The sequence below is a fragment of the Tympanuchus pallidicinctus genome, unplaced genomic scaffold, assembly GCF_026119805.1.
Source record: "Tympanuchus pallidicinctus isolate F22 unplaced genomic scaffold, pur_lepc_1.0 scaffold6, whole genome shotgun sequence".
In the NCBI taxonomy this organism is placed as follows: Eukaryota; Metazoa; Chordata; class Aves; order Galliformes; family Phasianidae; genus Tympanuchus; species Tympanuchus pallidicinctus.
Genome location: NW_026294780.1, coordinates 7,384,926 through 7,405,008, shown reverse-complemented (window position 1 = coordinate 7,405,008; position 20,083 = coordinate 7,384,926). Strand labels below are relative to the sequence as shown.

The 20,083-nt window shown below is 36.9% G+C and overlaps 1 protein-coding gene across 1 annotated transcript in view; it reads right to left on the bottom strand.

Annotated features, from left to right (window-relative positions):
• The window catches only part of OCA2 (OCA2 melanosomal transmembrane protein), a 200,479-nt gene that overhangs the window by 150,985 nt on the left and 29,411 nt on the right, over positions 1–20,083 (bottom strand). Inside the window, exons 5-9 of the mRNA XM_052664808.1 lie at positions 19,148–19,205; positions 18,010–18,082; positions 9,954–10,111; positions 8,215–8,297; positions 7,721–7,874 (exon numbers count right to left, since the gene is read on the bottom strand). Of these exons, the coding sequence (XP_052520768.1) occupies positions 7,721–7,874; positions 8,215–8,297; positions 9,954–10,111; positions 18,010–18,082; positions 19,148–19,205 (526 nt within the window). The remainder of the gene's footprint in view (positions 1–7,720; positions 7,875–8,214; positions 8,298–9,953; positions 10,112–18,009; positions 18,083–19,147; positions 19,206–20,083) is intronic.

Genomic DNA, 20,083 nt, shown 5'->3' with positions numbered 1-20,083 from the left:
TGGCCCTCTAAAACTCTGCTGTAGGCAGGGTAGAAGTTGTACAGCAACATTCAATTAAGCTAATTTAATGTTCTATTGCCTGTCTCAAACAGAAAACAAAACAAACAGAAAAAATCAACATATACAGTCAGTGAAGAAAGGCAAGACGTTTGTGCTTGATAGTCTTTCAAAAATTGAACATATAGTGTTTAAAAATTAGTTTTAAAAGGTAATGGAGAATAGAAAACGGACATTTAGAAATTAGTTTTTACACTTAGCATTGGAAATATGACTCCTATTATTACTGAAAAGCATAATATTCTGGGGAAAGTGGAGCCTGGGTGCTAGCACCTTTTAAAGCTAGCAATGCCATCTACTTCCCAGAATAGCAAGCAGCACCATCCAGTGGAAATGTTTTTTCTGTGAAGTTCTTAATTAAGGTCAATTTACACACTACAGAAGTACTGCCTAAGAAGCACCACATCTAAGACATTTTTCTTTAAAGGGCACACTTGTACGTACACACACACACACACACATATAGAGGAAAGACAGATTTTCACCAAGATAGATCTGAAAAATCAGACAACTGTGGTTGTAAACTCAGATAAATAATACAAAATTGTTCTTAGAGCAAATTGAGATCAAACTGAGGATTTTCCTTGCTAATACAGTATTTTTATTTTAACTTTTTCTATCCTTGCCCTAAAGCACTCTGTGTTTCCTTTACACTTCTTTTTTGCAGTTTTGACAGTTACAGTTCTAACTGTAGTTTATCTAACTGGTGCTAGCTGTGTCTTATTGGAGCCATTTTGTTGTGGCAGTGTCTCCACTCCATCTAAGTGGCAAAAATCACGGCACCTTGGCAGTACCAATCCACTGCTGCTTGTAAGAAATGACCTGTAATATGCCTGCACAGCTGCTTTAAAGTCATGGGTATCTCCAAACAAGTCACACTGGACTCAATGATTCCTGTGCTTCCTTCTAACTTAGGATATTCTATGATTCTGTGATCCTCCTATATCAGAGGAAGGAAAGAAATGACTATAATGTTTCACAGTCCATACTACTTAATTACTAGCTCAGTCACAAACTTCTGTTTGCGCCTCACCAACACATAGACAAAATCCAGAGTAAAGTTTGGAAAAAATTCCATCCAGGAAACAGGAGGGATGGATCTTCCCTACATCTTGATCTACATGTTCAGTCCAGTCCTATAGCAACTATCTCAGCAGACTTTGCCTCCTACCACAACTCCATAGGCTTCAATGCCTTTGCCCAGTGCATGCCGTCTATTCTATTTATGAAGGTATCACTTTCTTGAGAAAGGGCTGGCAAGACAGCCCTTATTATCTTGCACATTTTCAGCTGGGGAAAAAAACAAAAGCAATAGGAGATATTTGAATATAGTTCTCTATTCTACTAGGGTCTCCGAATTATCATGGAATCATAGAATCATAGAATGGTTTGGGTTGGAAGGGACCTCAAGGATCATAAAGATCCAACCCACAGGCAGGGCTGCCAACCTTCCCATTTAATACAAGATCAGGCTGCCCAGGGCCCCACCCAGCCTGGCCTTGAACACCTCCATGGATGGGGCATCCACAACCTCTCTGGGCAGCCTGTTCCACCACCTCATCACTCTCATTGTAAAGAAAGTAGACTTAAAATTACCTGCCATCGAGGAAAGATGCAGCCAGCATGCTCCTGAGGTATCTAAATTTTTCTTGAAGCTAGATTACTCTACTGGATTTTACATTTTAGATGTCACCACACTGTATTCAGATTTCGTGGAACAACCAGCATTAATGATCTATGCCTCCATCTAGCGAGTTTGCTCTATGGGTCCTATTGGCTCCATTTCTATCTCATGTAAACATCTATCTTCATGTAAAATGGCACAGATCACCAAGAGAATCAAGAAGTCTTTGCTCTCTGTCATGTTTGTACAGCTGGAGGATGGCTGGCAAACACAAGGACATTGCTTTTTCAGCTCTGCCCCCACCTTGTGCTCTTTTTCTCCCTACCCAGCCCCAGTCATAAAGGCAGATGAGGACAAATTTTGTCTTGTCCGATGAGATACAGCTCAGACTCTTCACTAAAAAATACAGATGGTTCCTTCTGATAACCTACTCTATTTTTCTGCCAACACCAACAGTGTTTTAATACTTCACAATTTTTACAAACTAGCATGACTGGAAATAATAACTGCAGGAATATATTAAGGGACGTGGAGAGCAGTTGTGCTGATTTTCTTTTTTTTTTTTTTTTTTTTTTTGCAACGTCTTTTCCAGTAAAAGCAATGGATTTTCTTCTGTCCCTTTAATAGCAATTTTTGGTAGGTCATATGTGGAAGTGGGAAGACTAATCCACACTCTTCTGTCTATATTTAATCACCAATCAATATGAGAATGGATGGGAAGTGGCAAACCATGCTGAGTAAGCTCATCCAGAGTTTCTATGACTCTCTTCATCTGAAAACAAGATCTCCCTTAAGATTAGCCTTTCACAGTCTCTTCATATTATGTTTCATATCCTAGCAAATATTTTTTCAGTTTTCTTATTCCCTCTCTAAAGCATGAAACTATTCAAATAGCCACCCTATTTGAAATAAGTATATTTATTATTTTTATTATTGTTATTATTATTTTTATTTTTTTTTACAAAAAAAAAAAGGACTTTGTGAGCATGGACAGTAGTATTAAAAAAAACCTCCTTATTTCATTTGTATTAGTGATTTCTGATACTGGTTCAACCAGCCCACAATGCTGGAAAAATGGTTGCACTAAACTGCATACTAAATTGTGTAGTAATTTTGATGTCTGCAGCTAATTTCTGCTGGTTAGTTGCTATTAAAAATCACTCTATTTTGTATTACAGTAATTGAGCTTAAGGGATGCTTATTCATAATTTAAATCAGTTAATAATAGAAAGGAAATATGGAAAGAAACTGATATTGTCCATTTCCACAAATTAATAAAATTGTGATTATAAGTCCACTCTTCAAAAAATTAGAAGCTAGACCTTTTAAGGGCAGATTTTGCACTTTCACATATTTGCATTTTAAAAGGTAATATAGACCTGTAAAAATCATTCAAGATGTCAGGTCACTAAAATGCTGTTCAGAAGATACCAGCAAGATCTTCCTTAGAGTTAGCTACATAAGGGAATATGAATGACAATTCTTGTGATAAAACAATTTCAGTGGAGGCTCTCAAGTGGAGAATTTCAAATTCCTGAAAGTATCACTTTCATTCCATATACCATGATAGTGGTAACTTTTTCATTATTTAATAAAGTCACTAAAACATTTTTTAAAGATCATTTCCTTCATACTTTCTGGTTTAATTAAATATCACAAACAGCTAACACTCCATTTTAGCCCTCAACATGAACTATACTATTAATGGAAAATATTGAACAAGAGTACGCAATTAATAATTTATCCAAATTAGTGATCTCTATGCTGTAATAATAAACGGATTCCTCCGCACATATTCCTAATTAATGCAGTTCCAACATAACTACAAATATGCAATTACTAATAACAAATAAGAGCTTTATCAACTCAAGATTTTTTGTCTAAATACTAATATAACATTATAACATTAACAAATATTTTAATATAAGAATAGGCAGATAGATTTTTTTAAAAGGTAATCAGTATATTATCCCACTACCTGTATACTCTACCACGCATAAAAAGGGAGAAGTCAAAGGTATTTCACTGTATTGCATAGGAAAAAATGAGATTTTTAACCATCTCACTTTTACTTGGTTATGCTGTATCAATGGAAAAAAAGATTCTACATGACTGCTTATCAAATCTGAGCAAATAGAGTGTAAGAAATAATTTATATAAATGTAAAAGGGCTGTGGTGGACAATTAATTTTGATCAAAGAAGGTAATAGAGAGCATATGCTTTTTTGCTTCAAACATTTTTTTTCAGATAAGAAGGCAAAAAGTAAATTTTCTAAGATTTTTAGTTAGAATTTTTTTTTCTGAAAAATTCTCTATCAAAGAGGTCTACATGTTTTGAGGATCAAAACTAGAAAGAGTCTTTCTTGAAATACATTGTGAACTAATTTAGTACAGCAACATCAACATCAAACTCTGGACATCAGCACTTTACACCAGCTTTCCCCATAGACCTGGGTGAAAGCATGCTTACAATCCATTTCTTCCTCAGGAACCCTGAAGGGTCAGAGCCAAGATCAAAGCAGGTAAACACGAACCACCTTTTTATCTTTTTATTCTGTTTTGTTGTTGCTGTTTTATTTTAATTTAATGTACCTTTGCTTTAATTTCCTGTGCAGTGTTGGCTTCCAAGAATAAAATGAAATACTGCATTGTTTTCTATAAAGTCTACAAAATGGTATGGATTAGATTATTTCAGAAATACCATGAGAAATACATATTTTTCTTCTTTCTCCTCTGGGAGAAGGGGAGGGCAGCGAAGACTGAAATGCAATGATGTGACTGTTCAATATATGAAGAAAAACCAATTTCAAGTGGATGAATGTCCACTTTCTGAAGGAAAGAATGATTATATGGAAAATAAAAGAAAAATATAAAAAAAAGAGAACACACAGGTCTTACTAAGAAAATGTAAGTAAGAGATATCCGGAGTTAAAGGCAATATCAAGGAGTGGGATAGTGAAGTACAAAAATATTCACATTTCTGGCAAGTATATAAAAGAAACCGTTAGAAACTGGAGAGGCAAAATTAGTATCTTCTTAGCCAGAAATGTGTTTCAAATTTTTATGATTAAATAACATATAAACAGTTTTAAAAGAAGCAACACTAAAAATAAATGCATGAAGAAACCAGGCTCCACAGCATAACAAGACTTAGTACCAAAGGAATGTGGAACTGTTGGGGTGGGTCTAGAAGAGGCCCCAGAGATAATCAGAAGCCTGGAGCACTTTTCCTATGAAGAAAGGTTGAGGGAGTTGGGCTTGTTCAGCCTGGAGAAAGCTCTGGAGAGACCTCATTTGGCCCTTACCACAAGGGGAGGACCAACTTCTTAAGGTCTGATAGTGATAGGACAAGGGGGAAATTAATGGCTTTAAACTAAAAGAGAGTAGATTTAGGTTAGATGTTAGGAAGAAATTCTTTACTCAGAGGGCAGTGAGGTGCTGGCACAGCTGCCCAGAGAAGCTGTGGTGCCCCATCCCTGAAGGTGCTCAAGACCAGGTTGGATGGGGCCCTGGGCAGCTGAGCTGGTGGGGAGCAGCCCTGCCCATGGCAGAAGGTTGAAACTAAATTATATATAAGATCTCTTCCAACCTAAGACACTCTATGATTCTATCAGCCTTCAGAAGACATAGAGACTTTTCTACTGAACAGGGAATGGTACTTGATGTATGTTCTACAGATTTGGTGCTGATAAAGATGAAAACAACTGCTTCAGAGCAGAATTTTCCTATGTCTTTGAACTGGTGTAAGATTGGAGAAAATGACAGTTTACAGTAAATGAAGTTCATCTTTCAATCATAACATGCTCCTTCATCAGAGTTCTTTCCATCATCTGTGTCTGTGGGAGGCAAAAGCTCTTGCAGCCTCTTCTGCTGTACATTCCCTGGTGACTAACAAAAACGATGGGGACTGTGGAGTTCAGGAATGTGGAAGAATGTGGACTGTTGAATTCAGGAATGTGATGTGATTTCCTGTATTGGGAAAAGAGCTGTGCAAAAGCAGCTAGATGCAAACCTTCAGATAGCTCTTGTGCATTGTGACAGATAAAATCCCAACTATTTCTTCACAGGTACAAGAAAATATGTGAAAATATAGTTCTAAAATGCACTTGGGTGTACACAATGCCTGAAGTTGAACCTATATTGGCAATGACAATTAATAAAACACAGGAAACTGCAATAAAGACAGATAAAAGAAGGAGAGCAACAGCACAGAAAATGAAAATCCATGAGAGATCACTCCTGCAGCAACACCAATTGATTTCTCTAACAGTGATAACAGCTAATGGAATAAAGTGCAATGTGTTGAGAAAGCACAACTTCAGGCACTAAAGTTATAAATAGCAAATATGAGGTAAGCCAGTGTTACATATACTAAAAATATTAACATCCATCTCTTGGAAGAGATCCATGGGGGAACTGAAAAACAGTGAAGTTCTATTTCTATCTCAGTTATTGCTAGCTTATATATTTATAGTTCAAAATTTACTCTAGTTGTAGCATTTGTCATTTCTACAGCTACTCTGGAGAAAGCTAAAACCATGATTCAATAGGTGAATTCCCACATCTTTAATTCAAAATTTACAGGTAAAGATCTATTTCTGTCTTTGAAAGCGATGAAATAATTTTTCTGCCAACAGCAGAAATTTTTCCTTGATCATTTCACGGAAACAATAAAAAAAACTAGTGGTTTTAGAGCTTTTTCTTATAAACAACAGGAAAATTAATGTTTTCCTTGGCTTTGCTCTTCAGTTTCAACCCTTCATTTCCTTTGACCCATGAATTGTTCCAAAGTGGTTTTCTACAATGAAAACATGTAACTTCAGATACTACATATATTTAAAAAACAATATTTTGCAATTGCTATAGGATTACATAGCTTTTTCAAAACTAAAAGCTGCATTAAAAAGCATTACAATTGTTTTGATGTTGCATTGCATGCTTTCATATATTTATACCAATATCTAGTTCAAGTCCCTCTCTAAATATTAAATCTCCTTTTTCATGTATGAAATGCATAGAAATAAATCACTATTCCCGAATGACCAAATCTAAATGTCTAAAGTATCTGTCATATTGTATGTGCCATTAATATTTGATAAGAAGCTGTTCACCTATCTTTCTTATCATTTTAGCAGGTAACAGGATGAAAAATTTAAGTTACAGAAAAGACATGGTAAGCATGCTAGACATTACTAAATGCCTTATAGACATGATACATGTTTCATACAAGTAGAAATCTGGTGTGATTCAACTTGAGAATTCATCGAGATTGTTATCACTCACATGAACTAATAAAAGGGGGGGAATAAAATGTGGGCTCCTGCACCTGTACTTTATTTCAAGATACTCAGAAAGTAGGTGTTTTCAGTTCAAAGATATCTGTCGGAGCTTGAGTTATTTCTGACATATTTTTCATCCTTGGTGCTGATTTTAAGCATTTTCTTTGAATTTGGTAACTCAAGACTTTCAAATGAAGTTAAATGTTTAAAGTTCCTGCATCCTTTGACTTCCTCATGTTAATTCAGATTCTAGTTCCTCTTTAAGTGGCACAGTAAAAGCATTTCTAAATGTCACTCATACTAAAAAGTGTGCTCAGTTTAACCTTTTAAAAGCACACCAAATTATTGTTTGAGGTTCCTTAGAAAAAAGAATAACCAAAGTTTTTTTTTCTTAATATGTTTTTAAGATAATTGGTTTTTAACCAAGGATTTTCCACACTGCTTATGAACCAAAATTATTTTTACTCTCACAGCCAAATTATAATCCTTTAGAAAGTATTAAAACATAAAGAGACACTAACAGAAGAATATGCAAGAACCACTGCATTGTTTGTATAACTTTTGTATAAGCCAGAATTGGCTATAATTCAGAACAATTTCCTCACACATATCTTATTTAGTTCATTAACAACGATAAAGATACAGCACAGATTCAGATACAGATTTTAGAAGTATGTTAAATGCCAAGAACAAAACTCTTCCTCATGTTCCATTTGCAGTGAAGGGCAAAAATAAAATTACAACACAAAACATGACTTACTTCCAGTATGATCAGCACATAGACGCCTACTAAGATGATGGATGCAATTGTTACTTGTGCCTCTACATTTGCATGAAGGTATTGATGTTTCATGGAGAGAGGAACACTTCCAGGTTGCTGCAGGAGAGCTTGAATGTTTAAGAAGATGGTGCCTCTGGGAAAAAGAAGAGAAGTTCTGTTTTCTTCTTGAGTGAAAATGAATATTCGTTTTATAACAAATATCTATAAATATATCTATGTGCTTTTTTGTTTTGTTTTCTTTTTTACAATTGTGAGAGACTTCTCAAATATTTTTACTCTATCCTTACAAATATCTTTGTTTGGAAAATAACCCATCTTTGGAAATTCATTTAAAAAGTAAAGGGGGTTCACGCTTCTCTGACCTTTTGAAACAGGGAGTGACATACTATTTCTAAAATGCTATCTTATTATTTTACCATCAAGTCTGTGTAAACTACTACTTCAATGGCTCATATCCCAGCCTCTTAGCCAACCTGTTCGGTATCTGAAAGGTTCTGGTTGTGATGATTTGCTGATTTCTTCTTGAACTTAAGGGTAAAGACCAGTTGTATACCACCTGCAAAAGAGTCAGATATAGTAATATTATAAACATCAGTTAAAGTGGTAAGTCTCTATTCTGAGGTTTTATACAGAATCACAGAATGGCCTGGGTTGGGAGGGACTTCAAGGATCATGAATCTCCTACCCTCCTGCCACATGCAGGGCCACCAACATCCACATTCAATACTAGACCAGGCTGCCCAGGGCCCCATCCAATCTGGTCTTGAACACCTCCAGGGACGGGGCATCCACAACCTCTATGGGCAGCCTGTTCCAGCACCTCACCACTCTCTCTGTACAGAACTTCCCCCTGATGTCCAACCTGAATCTCCCCTCCCTCAAAACCATTTTCCCTCATCCTGCAGCTATCAACCCTCTCAAAGAGTTGATTCCCCTCCGGTTTGTAGGCTCCCTTTAGGTATTGAAAGACTGCAGTGAGGTCACCCCACAGCCTTCTTTTCTCCAGGCTGAACAAGCCCAGCTCCCTCAGCCTGTCCTCATAGGGGAGGTGCTCCAGTCCCCTGATCATCTTTGTGGCTCTCTTCTGGACCCTCTCCAACAGCTCTCTGTCTTTCTTGTACTGGGAGCTCCAGACCTGGACGCAGTACTCCAGATGGAGCCTCACAAGAGCAGAGTAGAGGGGGTCAATCACCTCCCTGTCCCTGCTGGCCGCCCCTCTTTTGGTGGAGATCAGGATACCATTTGCCTTTTCATTTTATCATTCATACCTCTTCATTCTATCTCCTTTACAGTTTGGAGAACTTATTATGGAGAGCACATGCACCAGGCTATATTCATAACACTTCGTTAGGTATATTAGCAGCCCTCAGTTTGGGGCAAACATCCTCTCATTCTTGGACCATCCTCCAGGACCATCCCTGGAGTGCCAGCTGGAAGTGATATTCTGCAGCAGTGTGGAGGATCCTTGGGGATCACGGCCAGCAGCATGGGTTAACCTCCACATCACAGGCCTGGGACTTTTGAGAGAGTAACTGACATTGCAGTTTCGTTCCACACACTGAGGTAGTGGAACTAATCTTTTGATGTAGACTGTGAGATTGGCTGTACATGGGAAAACTGTTGACATTACAGGCTAAGTTGTCACTGGTAGAGACAGGACATTCACCTCATGTGGAATGAGAGGCTGCTGTTTATATGCCAATACTATTTATTAAACGATGAAGCTGTTCTCCATTGTTCAGTGATACACAATGACACATCATAAAAGATCCTCCACTGAGTTCTCAAGAAGGGAGTAACACGACATTGTTATAAACAATGTCAAAGCCTGAAGAGAATTAAAGACAATACAGGTGATGGCGTGTGTGAGAAAATAATTCCAACAAAATGTGAAAATATATTCCAGTGAGTGTGAAAAGGCACTTTGCACTTGTTTCATCTTTCTAAGACAATTCTTGAAATGTTGCCAATTTTTAATGTGTGAACTTTAAAGGGACATATGTTTTACAGATTTTTGATAAGTATTGAAAGCTAGAGGAAATCTCACAATGACAGAGGAAAATGTAACTTTGCTGTTCTAATTATTTTTCTAATGCTGATGTTGACACCAATTTTACCACAGGGAAAAATACAACCAACTCAAACACAGTGATGGAAAACAAAAGATTTAACGCAACTCAGAAAAAGTGAAAGAGAATACAAAGACTATCACCTGCTGTTGGCGTCTCCTCCTTGATCCAGTTTCTTCAGTCTGGCTGACTTGTACTAAAATGTATTCTTGTGTTTGTTCATCAGCTACATCTGCTGCAAATGGGCCTCCTATGTCTAACTTCAACAGAGCGGAGTCACGAAAGTCTGTCAAATTCATAGCTGTCAATAAACTTGTTAAGGTGTAAGTTTCCAGTAAAAGTGAGTTGAAGATATTCCAATTAAAAAAAAAAAAAAAGATGAGTCAATTTATATTGAAAACATATTACTCACCTAAAATGCTAAAATACATAAGGAACTATGAAAGGAAGAAAACAGATGTTTACCTCTTCACCAAGTAGCACAGTTTTGGCCTTGTTTCCTAAGGAAAAAGAACTTAAAGAATCACAACAAATCCTTCTGTCCTTTCCTTGCAAATCTTGAGATCGATCTCTGAGAGAGCTTGTGAAGTAAGGCTCTTTAAGTGTTTGTATAGAAGAAAGTCTGCATCATTAACTGGGCCATTTAAACATACCTGAAATTATACTGGGGAAAACACTGTGCAAGCTGTAACCATGTGGAAAATTAAATCAGAATCAATTCTCCATTTGTGGAGTAGAATTTGGGTTTCTGGTCAAAATTTAATTCATAAGTTTTCTAACATTTAGAAATACATAATCAAGCTCCTCTGAGAATGCTAATTGTCTCTTTCTCCTTCAGCTCCTTTTCTATCTTTTCTTTCTTTTTCTTTTGAGCATCTAGCATGAGATGTGGTCAAACAACATTCCTAGACTAATATAATTAAGAAATCAGCCAACCATGAGAGACAAACATATTAGAAGCTTGGCTCAACTAGTCTGAGAACACCTAGGGCTGTTTAAACACAGTATTGCTAGGAATCCACTTTTGGCATGGTTGAGAAAGAATCATCCCTGTGGGCTTGGGGAAAAAGGAAAGCTTAGTGATAGGACAAGGGGAATGTCTTTAAAATAAAACAAGGGACATTTAGATTAGGTATAAAGAGAAAATTCCTCATTCAGAGGCGGTGAGGCACTGGCACAGCTGCCCAGAGAAACTGTGGTGCCCCATCCCTGGAGGCACTCAAAGCCAGGTTGGATGGGGCCCTGGGCAGCTGAATTGGTGGGGAGCAGCCCTGCCCATGGCAGGGACTGGGGCTGGGTGGGATTTAAGTTCTGTTCCAAACCAAACCATTCTGTGATTCTATCATCTAGTGGCAGGTGAGGAGTGAGTACTTTGCAAAATAATATAAATGTCTCCCTGTTTAGCTTGGCAAGCCATCAGCATCACCATTGACACACTGTTCATTAAGAATGAACATACATGAACAAACACAAGCATTTGCTTAAAGAAATTTCACAGAAAACCATAAAAATTAACTCCAGAAGTAATGAATCAGGAGACAAACTCCACTTGTGACATGGCATCATAGTTTTTTGGTGTCCTAATACATAATATTACTCTCCACTGGAACTATATGTATATCTCTAACTTGAGACATTAATTATACCTTCTATAAGCCTGCTGACCTAAAATTATTAACCCAATGATTTGGGACACTTTTTGACTGTCTGTTTTTTATCAGAAATGTAGCCAGTAATTTATGTCTCAAAAAGCTTCAGGTGCATACAGTTAAGGAGGCTTCCTTTTAAGAAATACTTTTAAAATATATCTTATAATTACTCAGATGTCACATTCAGAAGCTATTACACAGGATGTTTAAAATTAAATGGGGAAAAATGAAACCTTATTTTCAAGAAGAGTGGTTCTTACCTTATTTTCCTCTAAATAGGGGCATACTTAAGAACATTTTTCCATTCTCTTCAAAACATTTATAAAACCATCAGAAAGATTCCTAGCATAAAAACTTTCTCCTTTGAGTGCAGGTGGCACTGAACATCATTCTCTGGTCTGCTGAAGTTCCAACAGTTATCTTTCTCCAAACTCTATTTGGCAACTGTCATAATTCCATTGTTACACACCAGCAGATCGCAGCCTTTATGAAAGGTAGACTCAGGCTAAATTAGGAAAAAACTTCAGCTACACCTAGATAAACCAAAAGGTGGGTTTTTTACCAGCCATTTTTCTCGGTCTGCTCCTCAGCACACTTCTCTCGTGCCTTACCTTGGCTTTATATTTCCCTTAAATTACAAGAATGTGGTCTCTTTTCCATTTTGACCATTCATATATGACTTCAACTTTTAGAAACTGGCTTTTTATTTCAATATTCTCTTTAACTCTGCAATTTAATCATGATACATGTTTTCTTTTTTCTCTTTTCTGAACATTTATGAAACACAGATTTCACTATGTGCCTTTAAAGCAAGAAATCTCCCTGACAAGATTTAAAGCTGGAGCTGTTATTTTTATTCCACTTTGGCTAAGCTGCCTCATTTTTATGTAGTTCCATTCTTGAAATTATATTACTGTTGTGAATTATCCTGTCAAGGGATTTGGGGTTGCATACGCTTTGTGCACCACTACAGAGTGGCTCTATGTAATTACATCTGGCACCAGACTAGGTCCATTTCTCAGCACTAAACCATGAGCTGTTTTCTCATTTTCTGCTCCTAGAAGGTATTTCAGAACACACAAGAGTGACCTCATATCATTTCACTTTTTTGTAGCTTACACAAACCACAAGATGGAACAGGATACAGTGGCTAAACTTACATTGTTTAATATATAACAATTTATATTGTTATTTATCTACCAGTTTCTGTTTCCATGACATGGACATCTGCTTTTGAGTTGTTTGCTTTAATTTGTTTTAAATCATTGAAAAATGGGAGATGGAATTCATTGTCTCATTTTGCACCACCATATTAGAAGCACCAACTGTCTATGAACTATATAAATAGAGCCTGGAATGACTAACTCAGGTAGAAGGGATGAGTCACACCTTAAGTACTTCATCCGTGCTTTACTCTCCATCCAGGCATTTATGCATTATGTACAGAACCATCTGAAAAGCCATTATTGACAGAGACTCTCTATTTGCACGCTGACTTTATGCCTTCTTTAACATCTAGTTACATCATGTACTGTGCTTCCTGTAAAATGTACCTTGAGATTATTACATGTAATGATTTTCTTTCACTGAGCTTCCAACGTGCATATATACTAATGATCCTGATATATGACCAGGCTGCTCATGCCGGTTTCTTATGTTTTTCTCATTTTTAAAAGACTTTTTTTTTCCTCCTGGGCTTTAGAATCTATTTTTATATATTGTTCTTAACCAGGGTTAAGAACATTCTAAGAATGTTCTTAGAATTCTTAGAAATTCTACATCTCTCTGCAATTTTGTCTTTTGATCATCTCTTCAGAGTACACAAAGCGGAAATTCACGCTCTTCTATAACTCTTGGTTTCCCCATTTGAAGAATTCACTGTAATTCCTCCTCCTCTTTTCCCTTTTTGGAGAGTTTGGTTCCATTTTTCTCTACTTTGGTTCCACCCTTTCTCTCTGTGCTCTATCAGTTTCAGAAGTTTCATTAGTTTTCTCAAATATGCCTTGATATTCTGCTTTTTTGCCTGCCAATGAATACGGTCTAGCCTTCATCCATCCTCTTAGAAGCTTGAATACTGCCTGCAGACCAAAATGCTTACTTCATTTCCAGCAACAAATAATTTTTAAATGTCTTCTTCAAGCAAAAAATGACTGAAGATTGTCTGACAGTAGAGGGCTAAAGCAACATCTGAGGAGTTTGTTTGTTTTTTCTGTTGGTGGTGGTGTTTTGTTTTGGTTGTGTTTTTTTGTCTGTTTGTTTTGTTTTTTCATTCAGTTTGTTACTTTATACTGCCTGGGAGAAGAACCCATTTTTTAAGTTCTTGGAAGCCGAAAAGCTTTCAACACCCCAAGTGCATTCTCTTCCTCATAGTCTTTCTTTCTATAAATATCTCTGTCTCAGGGAGCAGAAAAGGTGATTTTCAGTGTCACCAATGGTCATGGCATGATTACAAGTTTTTCTAGTGACCTTTTCTTGCTCTATGATTAACACATTTGCACCCATCATTCAAACTCATTCTACCTCAGCAAGGAATTTGATAATAAGGTCAGCATATCTTGTTTTCTCTGTCTAATGTCTCCCCTATCAACTTTCATACTTTTTTTTTTCCAAGTAGTTTCACTGAATCCAACCAAAATAAGAAATCTAGCCTATTATGTAAATTTCAATATTTTATTACTGCTAAGATATATTTTCTGTTTTCTGATTCTGATATTTTAAGCTTGGCTAGGGCATGATGAAATCTCCCAGAGCTACCAAGGAGAGAGATAAACCAGTGAAAATGGACACTAGTTAGTCAATTTGGCTCTGTTTTTTTAGGGTTCAGTAGTGACATTAGATGATGGATTTTCCCTAAGTTCTGTTTTGTGGTGATAGTACTCAGAGAGCAAGCTATTAAGGAACTCTTTACAGCAGGTGCTGTGCAAATATAAATAACTTGCAAAATGTCAGTCCTCACTCCGAAGAATTAAAATGAGGAGATATCAAACATATAAAGGAAGCAATCAGATCAGGACTGAAAGGATTTAAAATATATTTAAAAATTGTAGAATTCTTGACCAGACACAAAAAAAAATCAAATTCCACTCCATAGTTATTATTAGGTTTCAGGACCACAGGAAGTACATTCTGACAAGCAATCTGAAAAAGGAAAACAAAATTGCTGCATCTAGACTGCCCTAACTTTCCCTCATGTACAGCAGTAACTGGCATAAGTACTGTGGCTCTTGAGAGGGAAGCAAACAAGACTTGCTGAAAAACCTGTCAGGGACAGAGATGATGTGAGACCCATTGACCCAGGACTGCACTAGAAGATTTACCTTTTATTTTAAAAAAACTGTATTTCTACCATTGAAATATAGAAATAGCAACAAATGTATCAGGGGCAGGGAAAGAAAAGAAGGTACTCTACTACGGAGACAGACGCTTCTTTAAATGATAGTGAATGAATGTAAAGTTTGATTGTGTAATTCCTCAATAGCGCCCACAAATCCCCATTATTTCTGAATTTCATAAAGCCTAGTTCGATTCCAAAGGTTACTGCAGATTTCTGTTCCAGCTGTCTGTTCCCTGTAGCTTAAGAAACAATTAAAATTTTGCTTAGGTCACGGCAGAAATTTTTTGAAACGAAGGAACAAACAGGATCCATAAAGTATTTCAGAACTTTCTTCAAGACTGAAAACTTCTGTGTTTAATGAATAAGCACAATGAATATTTATTATTTTTTCTGTAATTCACCAGCTAACTGACTGTAGTTACTTGAAAGTTTGAATGGCTTAGGACTTACAGAAAATAAATACGTTCATGTCTTAGGATAGGTACGTGGCAGAACATAGGAAATGCTGTAATATTTCAGACTCCATATCTCTTCTTCTATTTTTATAACCCACTTTCCAAAGGCGTATCATCCCTTTAATTATTGATGCTTCCCATTTAACATAAGGCCTTTCAGCAAAAGGTTTGAAAATGCTTCACAGATTTACACTAACAAGGGCAGTGAATATTGCTCCCTACAGAAAAGCATCCTTTAAGTTCGCCTTATCATAAACTTATTAAAGAGTTGATTGTTAGAATTTAAAAGCAAATAAATCCTAAGTCTTGCCAAAAAAGGAACAATATTACCACTACTTTGAAAAAATCATACTAAATCCACTTAATTTGGATCTTGCACCAATAGGCAAATTAGAGTTAAAAAACATCTTACATACACAGAAAGCTTCTACTAATCACAGGAGGAAAGCTTCAATTTTCAGAAACTACAGCCAGCACAGTTCAGCACTACAGTCTGCTTAGAATCCATGGGGATAGATAAAGCAAAGGGAGATATACGTGAGATACTAAAATGTACACAGAAGTTAGTGGGGAAAAATCAACCAAAGTAAATGCAAGCAATAAACAAAGGTATGGAAACATCAAACAGGAGCTAGAGAAAATGGAAAAGTGCTAAAGACACACTATATTAGAAGCAGCAGCCAGAGACAGAAAGTCACAGCTCCAAACAAGTCTGACACCTTGTGTGCATGAGAGAAAAAAAAAACACAAATATCTAAGCAACACCAGAATGATGAAGTCTAGTGACTCCATTTGATTTTTTAATTATTTAAATTTCCACCTTTAGTTTATTATTTTTCAGATTTTTCTAGTGTATGCATATGTATTCATAAGAGTGTATATACTCAATACACAATTCAAAATACATGAGCTTTTCTGGAAAAGCATAGAAATGAGATGAAGGATTTAAAAAAAAAAAAATAAAACAAGTAAATGATACTTAGTACCTATTAAGCACATTTCAACTGCTTTTGACACATGAGCAAGGAAGAAAGAACATATCATTAGCATAATTTAGTATCACATGAGCTAAGACACTTCCACCCATAATCTCATACACAACCTCTATGGGCTTGGTGACAAGAGCTATCACAGCACACCTGTCTGCCTACCATGAAATTCTTGTAGACATTCAGACTACCCCTTAACGTCCACTGAGAATATTGCAATCTTCAGCCAGCATAAATCACATCTTCGACACTGCTTTCTAAATGGTTAGTGTTATCCAAGCCTAACCAAAAGGTTTTTCACCATGTAACAAAGCGACACAAACACATGAGCTTGTGTCTGCATGACCAAAGACTAGTAGCAATGGTGAGATGACATTCAGAATTGTTCACACCTTTTCCAAATCTCACTTAGAAACAAATTTCTCTCAATGACCTTTCTGCTTGAATTATTCTGTCACCTTGAAAACGAAACAAGACTTTTCTGGATTGCTTACTCCCAGCTCAGTGAGTAGGAATGAAAGGACAGAATGTCTAGTGTTCAACATATGACACAAAGAAGCTTCACCTCCAGGTTTGTCAGATAAAGAAAGAGAATGCTATATTCTGTCTGACAGATATTTGGCTAAAGCATCTTGACATTACATGTAAAACATGAAATAAAGAAATACTTGATTGTAATCATTATCCCAGTTCGAACAGCACTCCCTGAAACAAGAAAAAAGAATAACCAGTTGCAGAATCAATGCTCACAGAGCAGTAACTGTGGTTCCAGTGCAAAATCTGTGGAAAGAGATCCAGTCCTCAAGTTATGCTATGATAGTTGACTACAACTTGATCTCAAAGATCTGATGGCAAAACACCCTGATTCAGCAAACTGAGTTATTACAGCCCTGGTGCGATGGGAGCTAACTGTTGAGGTTTCATTTGTCCTGCTAATGCTCTCTTGCTCTCTTCCAAAAAGCAGTCCCTGCTTCTCACTATAAATTGCCCCCAAGCACTAACCTTTTCTTCCTCATCTACCCTACTAATAGCTGTGTAACATTGTGCCATTATTTGCAATAGTGAGAATGCTAACAAATCTGTTTAGAATGGACTCTGCCTCCTTAAAGCTATGGACCTGTCTAATTAAATAGAAAAAATGAATCTTTCAAGAATTAACTCTTACTGCACCTTTTCAAAAGATGATGCTCCCTAGATGCTCATAAAATATATCCATAGTGAATCATCTTCCAATATTAGTAAAAGAAATTGCAGATCAAACTGATAAAATTAGAAATATATTGGAAACAAGAAAGGTAGTTTATTAGCAAAAGTTTTTGATTGCTTACTAACTGAATGTTCATCATGCTCATCCCTCAAAGGCCTTTCAAACACAGGTTTGCATTCACCTGCAATGAATCATGCATCATGATCCTCAAAACATGCTACAGATGATAGCCCCTGGCCGGGGGAGTAATGGCTGCAGCCATTGGACTGTACTGGTCACAGTCATGGCTATTTTCTAGAAGCTGATCCCACCAGGATTTCAAACTTCAGGTTTCATGCAGAATCTCAACGTAAGAACTGGATGGGAACCACAAAGCACCACAGAGAGGCACTATTCATCACGGCCAGCTTGGATGTGATGCACAACTGCAGTTTGCATCAAAGAACAAATCTAAGGGCAGCACATGCCCTGAGGAGACTAAATCCACTCTGAGTATAAGAGAGAAAACAGTAGTTCAACCATTTCATTAACAAAGCTTAAGTTTTCTTCGGTGTAGGAAGGATACAGAAGCTTTCCAGAGGCGAGACAGCCAACATCTGCCAGGACACACGTTGATCTGGGTAAATGCCAAACAAAATCTAGGGAAAAAAAATATCTTAAGCTTATATCAGAAACTTAAAGACTTTCAAACAATACATTACATCTTAAGATTGCTTTCAGTATTTCAGGTAAGTTTCCCCCAAAGCTGAAAATAAGCCCAGGTACACATGTCAAGGACAAGTAATTTTCCCTCAGTGAACTTACGACAGGTCACATTTTCAATATATTTTATCCCAGTGTTTCTACAGACACCATGGTTAGGTGAATTTAAGAAAAATGATGATGAACTTACATGGTTAGAGAGGTACAATGAAGAGCAGGAGCAGCTCTGGTGAGAAGGGCAGAAGGAAAGAGAACTGAGAATGACAGGACAGGAAAACAAAAAGCTTGCCTGGAGTCTTCAGCACAAGAAGAGAAGGACAGAATAATTTTCAGAGAAAGACAAGGTCAACAAAGGAAGAAAAAAGTACCATAGAGTAGTAAAAGAGAATGAAGAGTGCGACAAAACAGAAAGAAAGATTTTTCAAAGACACTCTGGGTCTATCATCTTCCTAGAAATCACAGCTCTTCCCTTGTCTTTTTTCTAGAGTTTCCTTTCAGTCCTCAGTTTTGGGGAAGACCTGCCTATTCTCAGTTACTGCAAATACTCACTAGTGGGAGCTGCTCCCAACTGCCCATTTTCAGCAGCCACACAGGAAGCAGAGTGCCTCAAAAAATGTTTACATTTTAGTATCTTGCACAAGAGAACTGCTGCTCAAAAGGCTGTACATGAGGAGATACACACTTTGCCAAGGGGGAAAACATACCAATACTTCCCAGGCTTTAATTAGTATCTGAAGAGCCATCCCAAATGCAGGATTGATGACATAAAAATTCCAACTCTCTCCTAAAACTAAATTCTCTGCCATATTGTCCAGGTAGAGGGCAGTGCACTGAGCAGTTGTCTAATTAGGCATAAGGACCAGAACACTATTTCTAGTTTTTGCCATCTTGTTCCCATCCATGAGATATTATTTTATCACCTAAAACCAAATATCATTTTTCAACTAATTGTAAGAAATGTAGTAGGAGAAAGAGGAAAAGGTAGCTAATTCAATACTTACAGAGCAGACTACCACAAAGATAAAAAGGACTGAAATTTTCAGGAATTTTAGACAGCATCTGAAATGTAAGAAGCATGTATTTAGTACACAGTTATTTTAAAACAAACCTTTTCTATATTTTTAATAGTTCTGCCATTTCAGATATTGAGAACTTAAGAATAATAACATACCATGTCAGAGCATGGACAACATCACGCTACACAAGGGCATGGGAAGCCTTGTTGACTATAAGGACTCTGTCCTCACTTCGCTGCCAGCCTTCTCTCATTGAATGAGAGGGAGTTTATGCCCCTTAGAAAAGCTGAACGAAGGCTACAGAATGAGCTAGTGTTGAGACTTGGAGCAATCTCCCTTGGGTGGCTCCCAACAGATCCTTTGCCACTCTTTGACCTCTTCTTGGGCTTCAAAGGAGCACAGTCCTTTGCAGGAAGGCAGAACACAGGAAGATGGCACAGCTGAATGGAAAGGTCGAACTGCTGCATAGAGGGGTACTTTCGAGAATAAATTGCTTGAACCAGTCTTCTAGTAGGCATCCTGACATTCACTTTGAAGACAAGAACAGTCTTTAAGGATATCCTGGTCTTAAATATTGTCTCTTCAAATCAAGTATACTGTGTGAGCAACTCTAGAATGTTCTAGCAAATCTAGATTTTTTTTTCCATAGTACACATGTGCCAGGAAATGGCCAGTTCTGGAGATACAACGCCATCTAATCTTCCAAAATGTCAGAGCTTATTATTGAGTGGCCTAAACAAGAACAATTCTAAACTGAAATATTGAAATTTTATGTTTTCTAGTAAGAAATCTTAAGATTTATCATTTTTTAATCACCACATTGGTTTTTTTAAATCTTACCATAAAAGGCAATTCTTTAATTATTTTCTTGTTGCCCATCAAAATGTTGCACAGATGTCTTAATTTACAGAACTGTTTTTG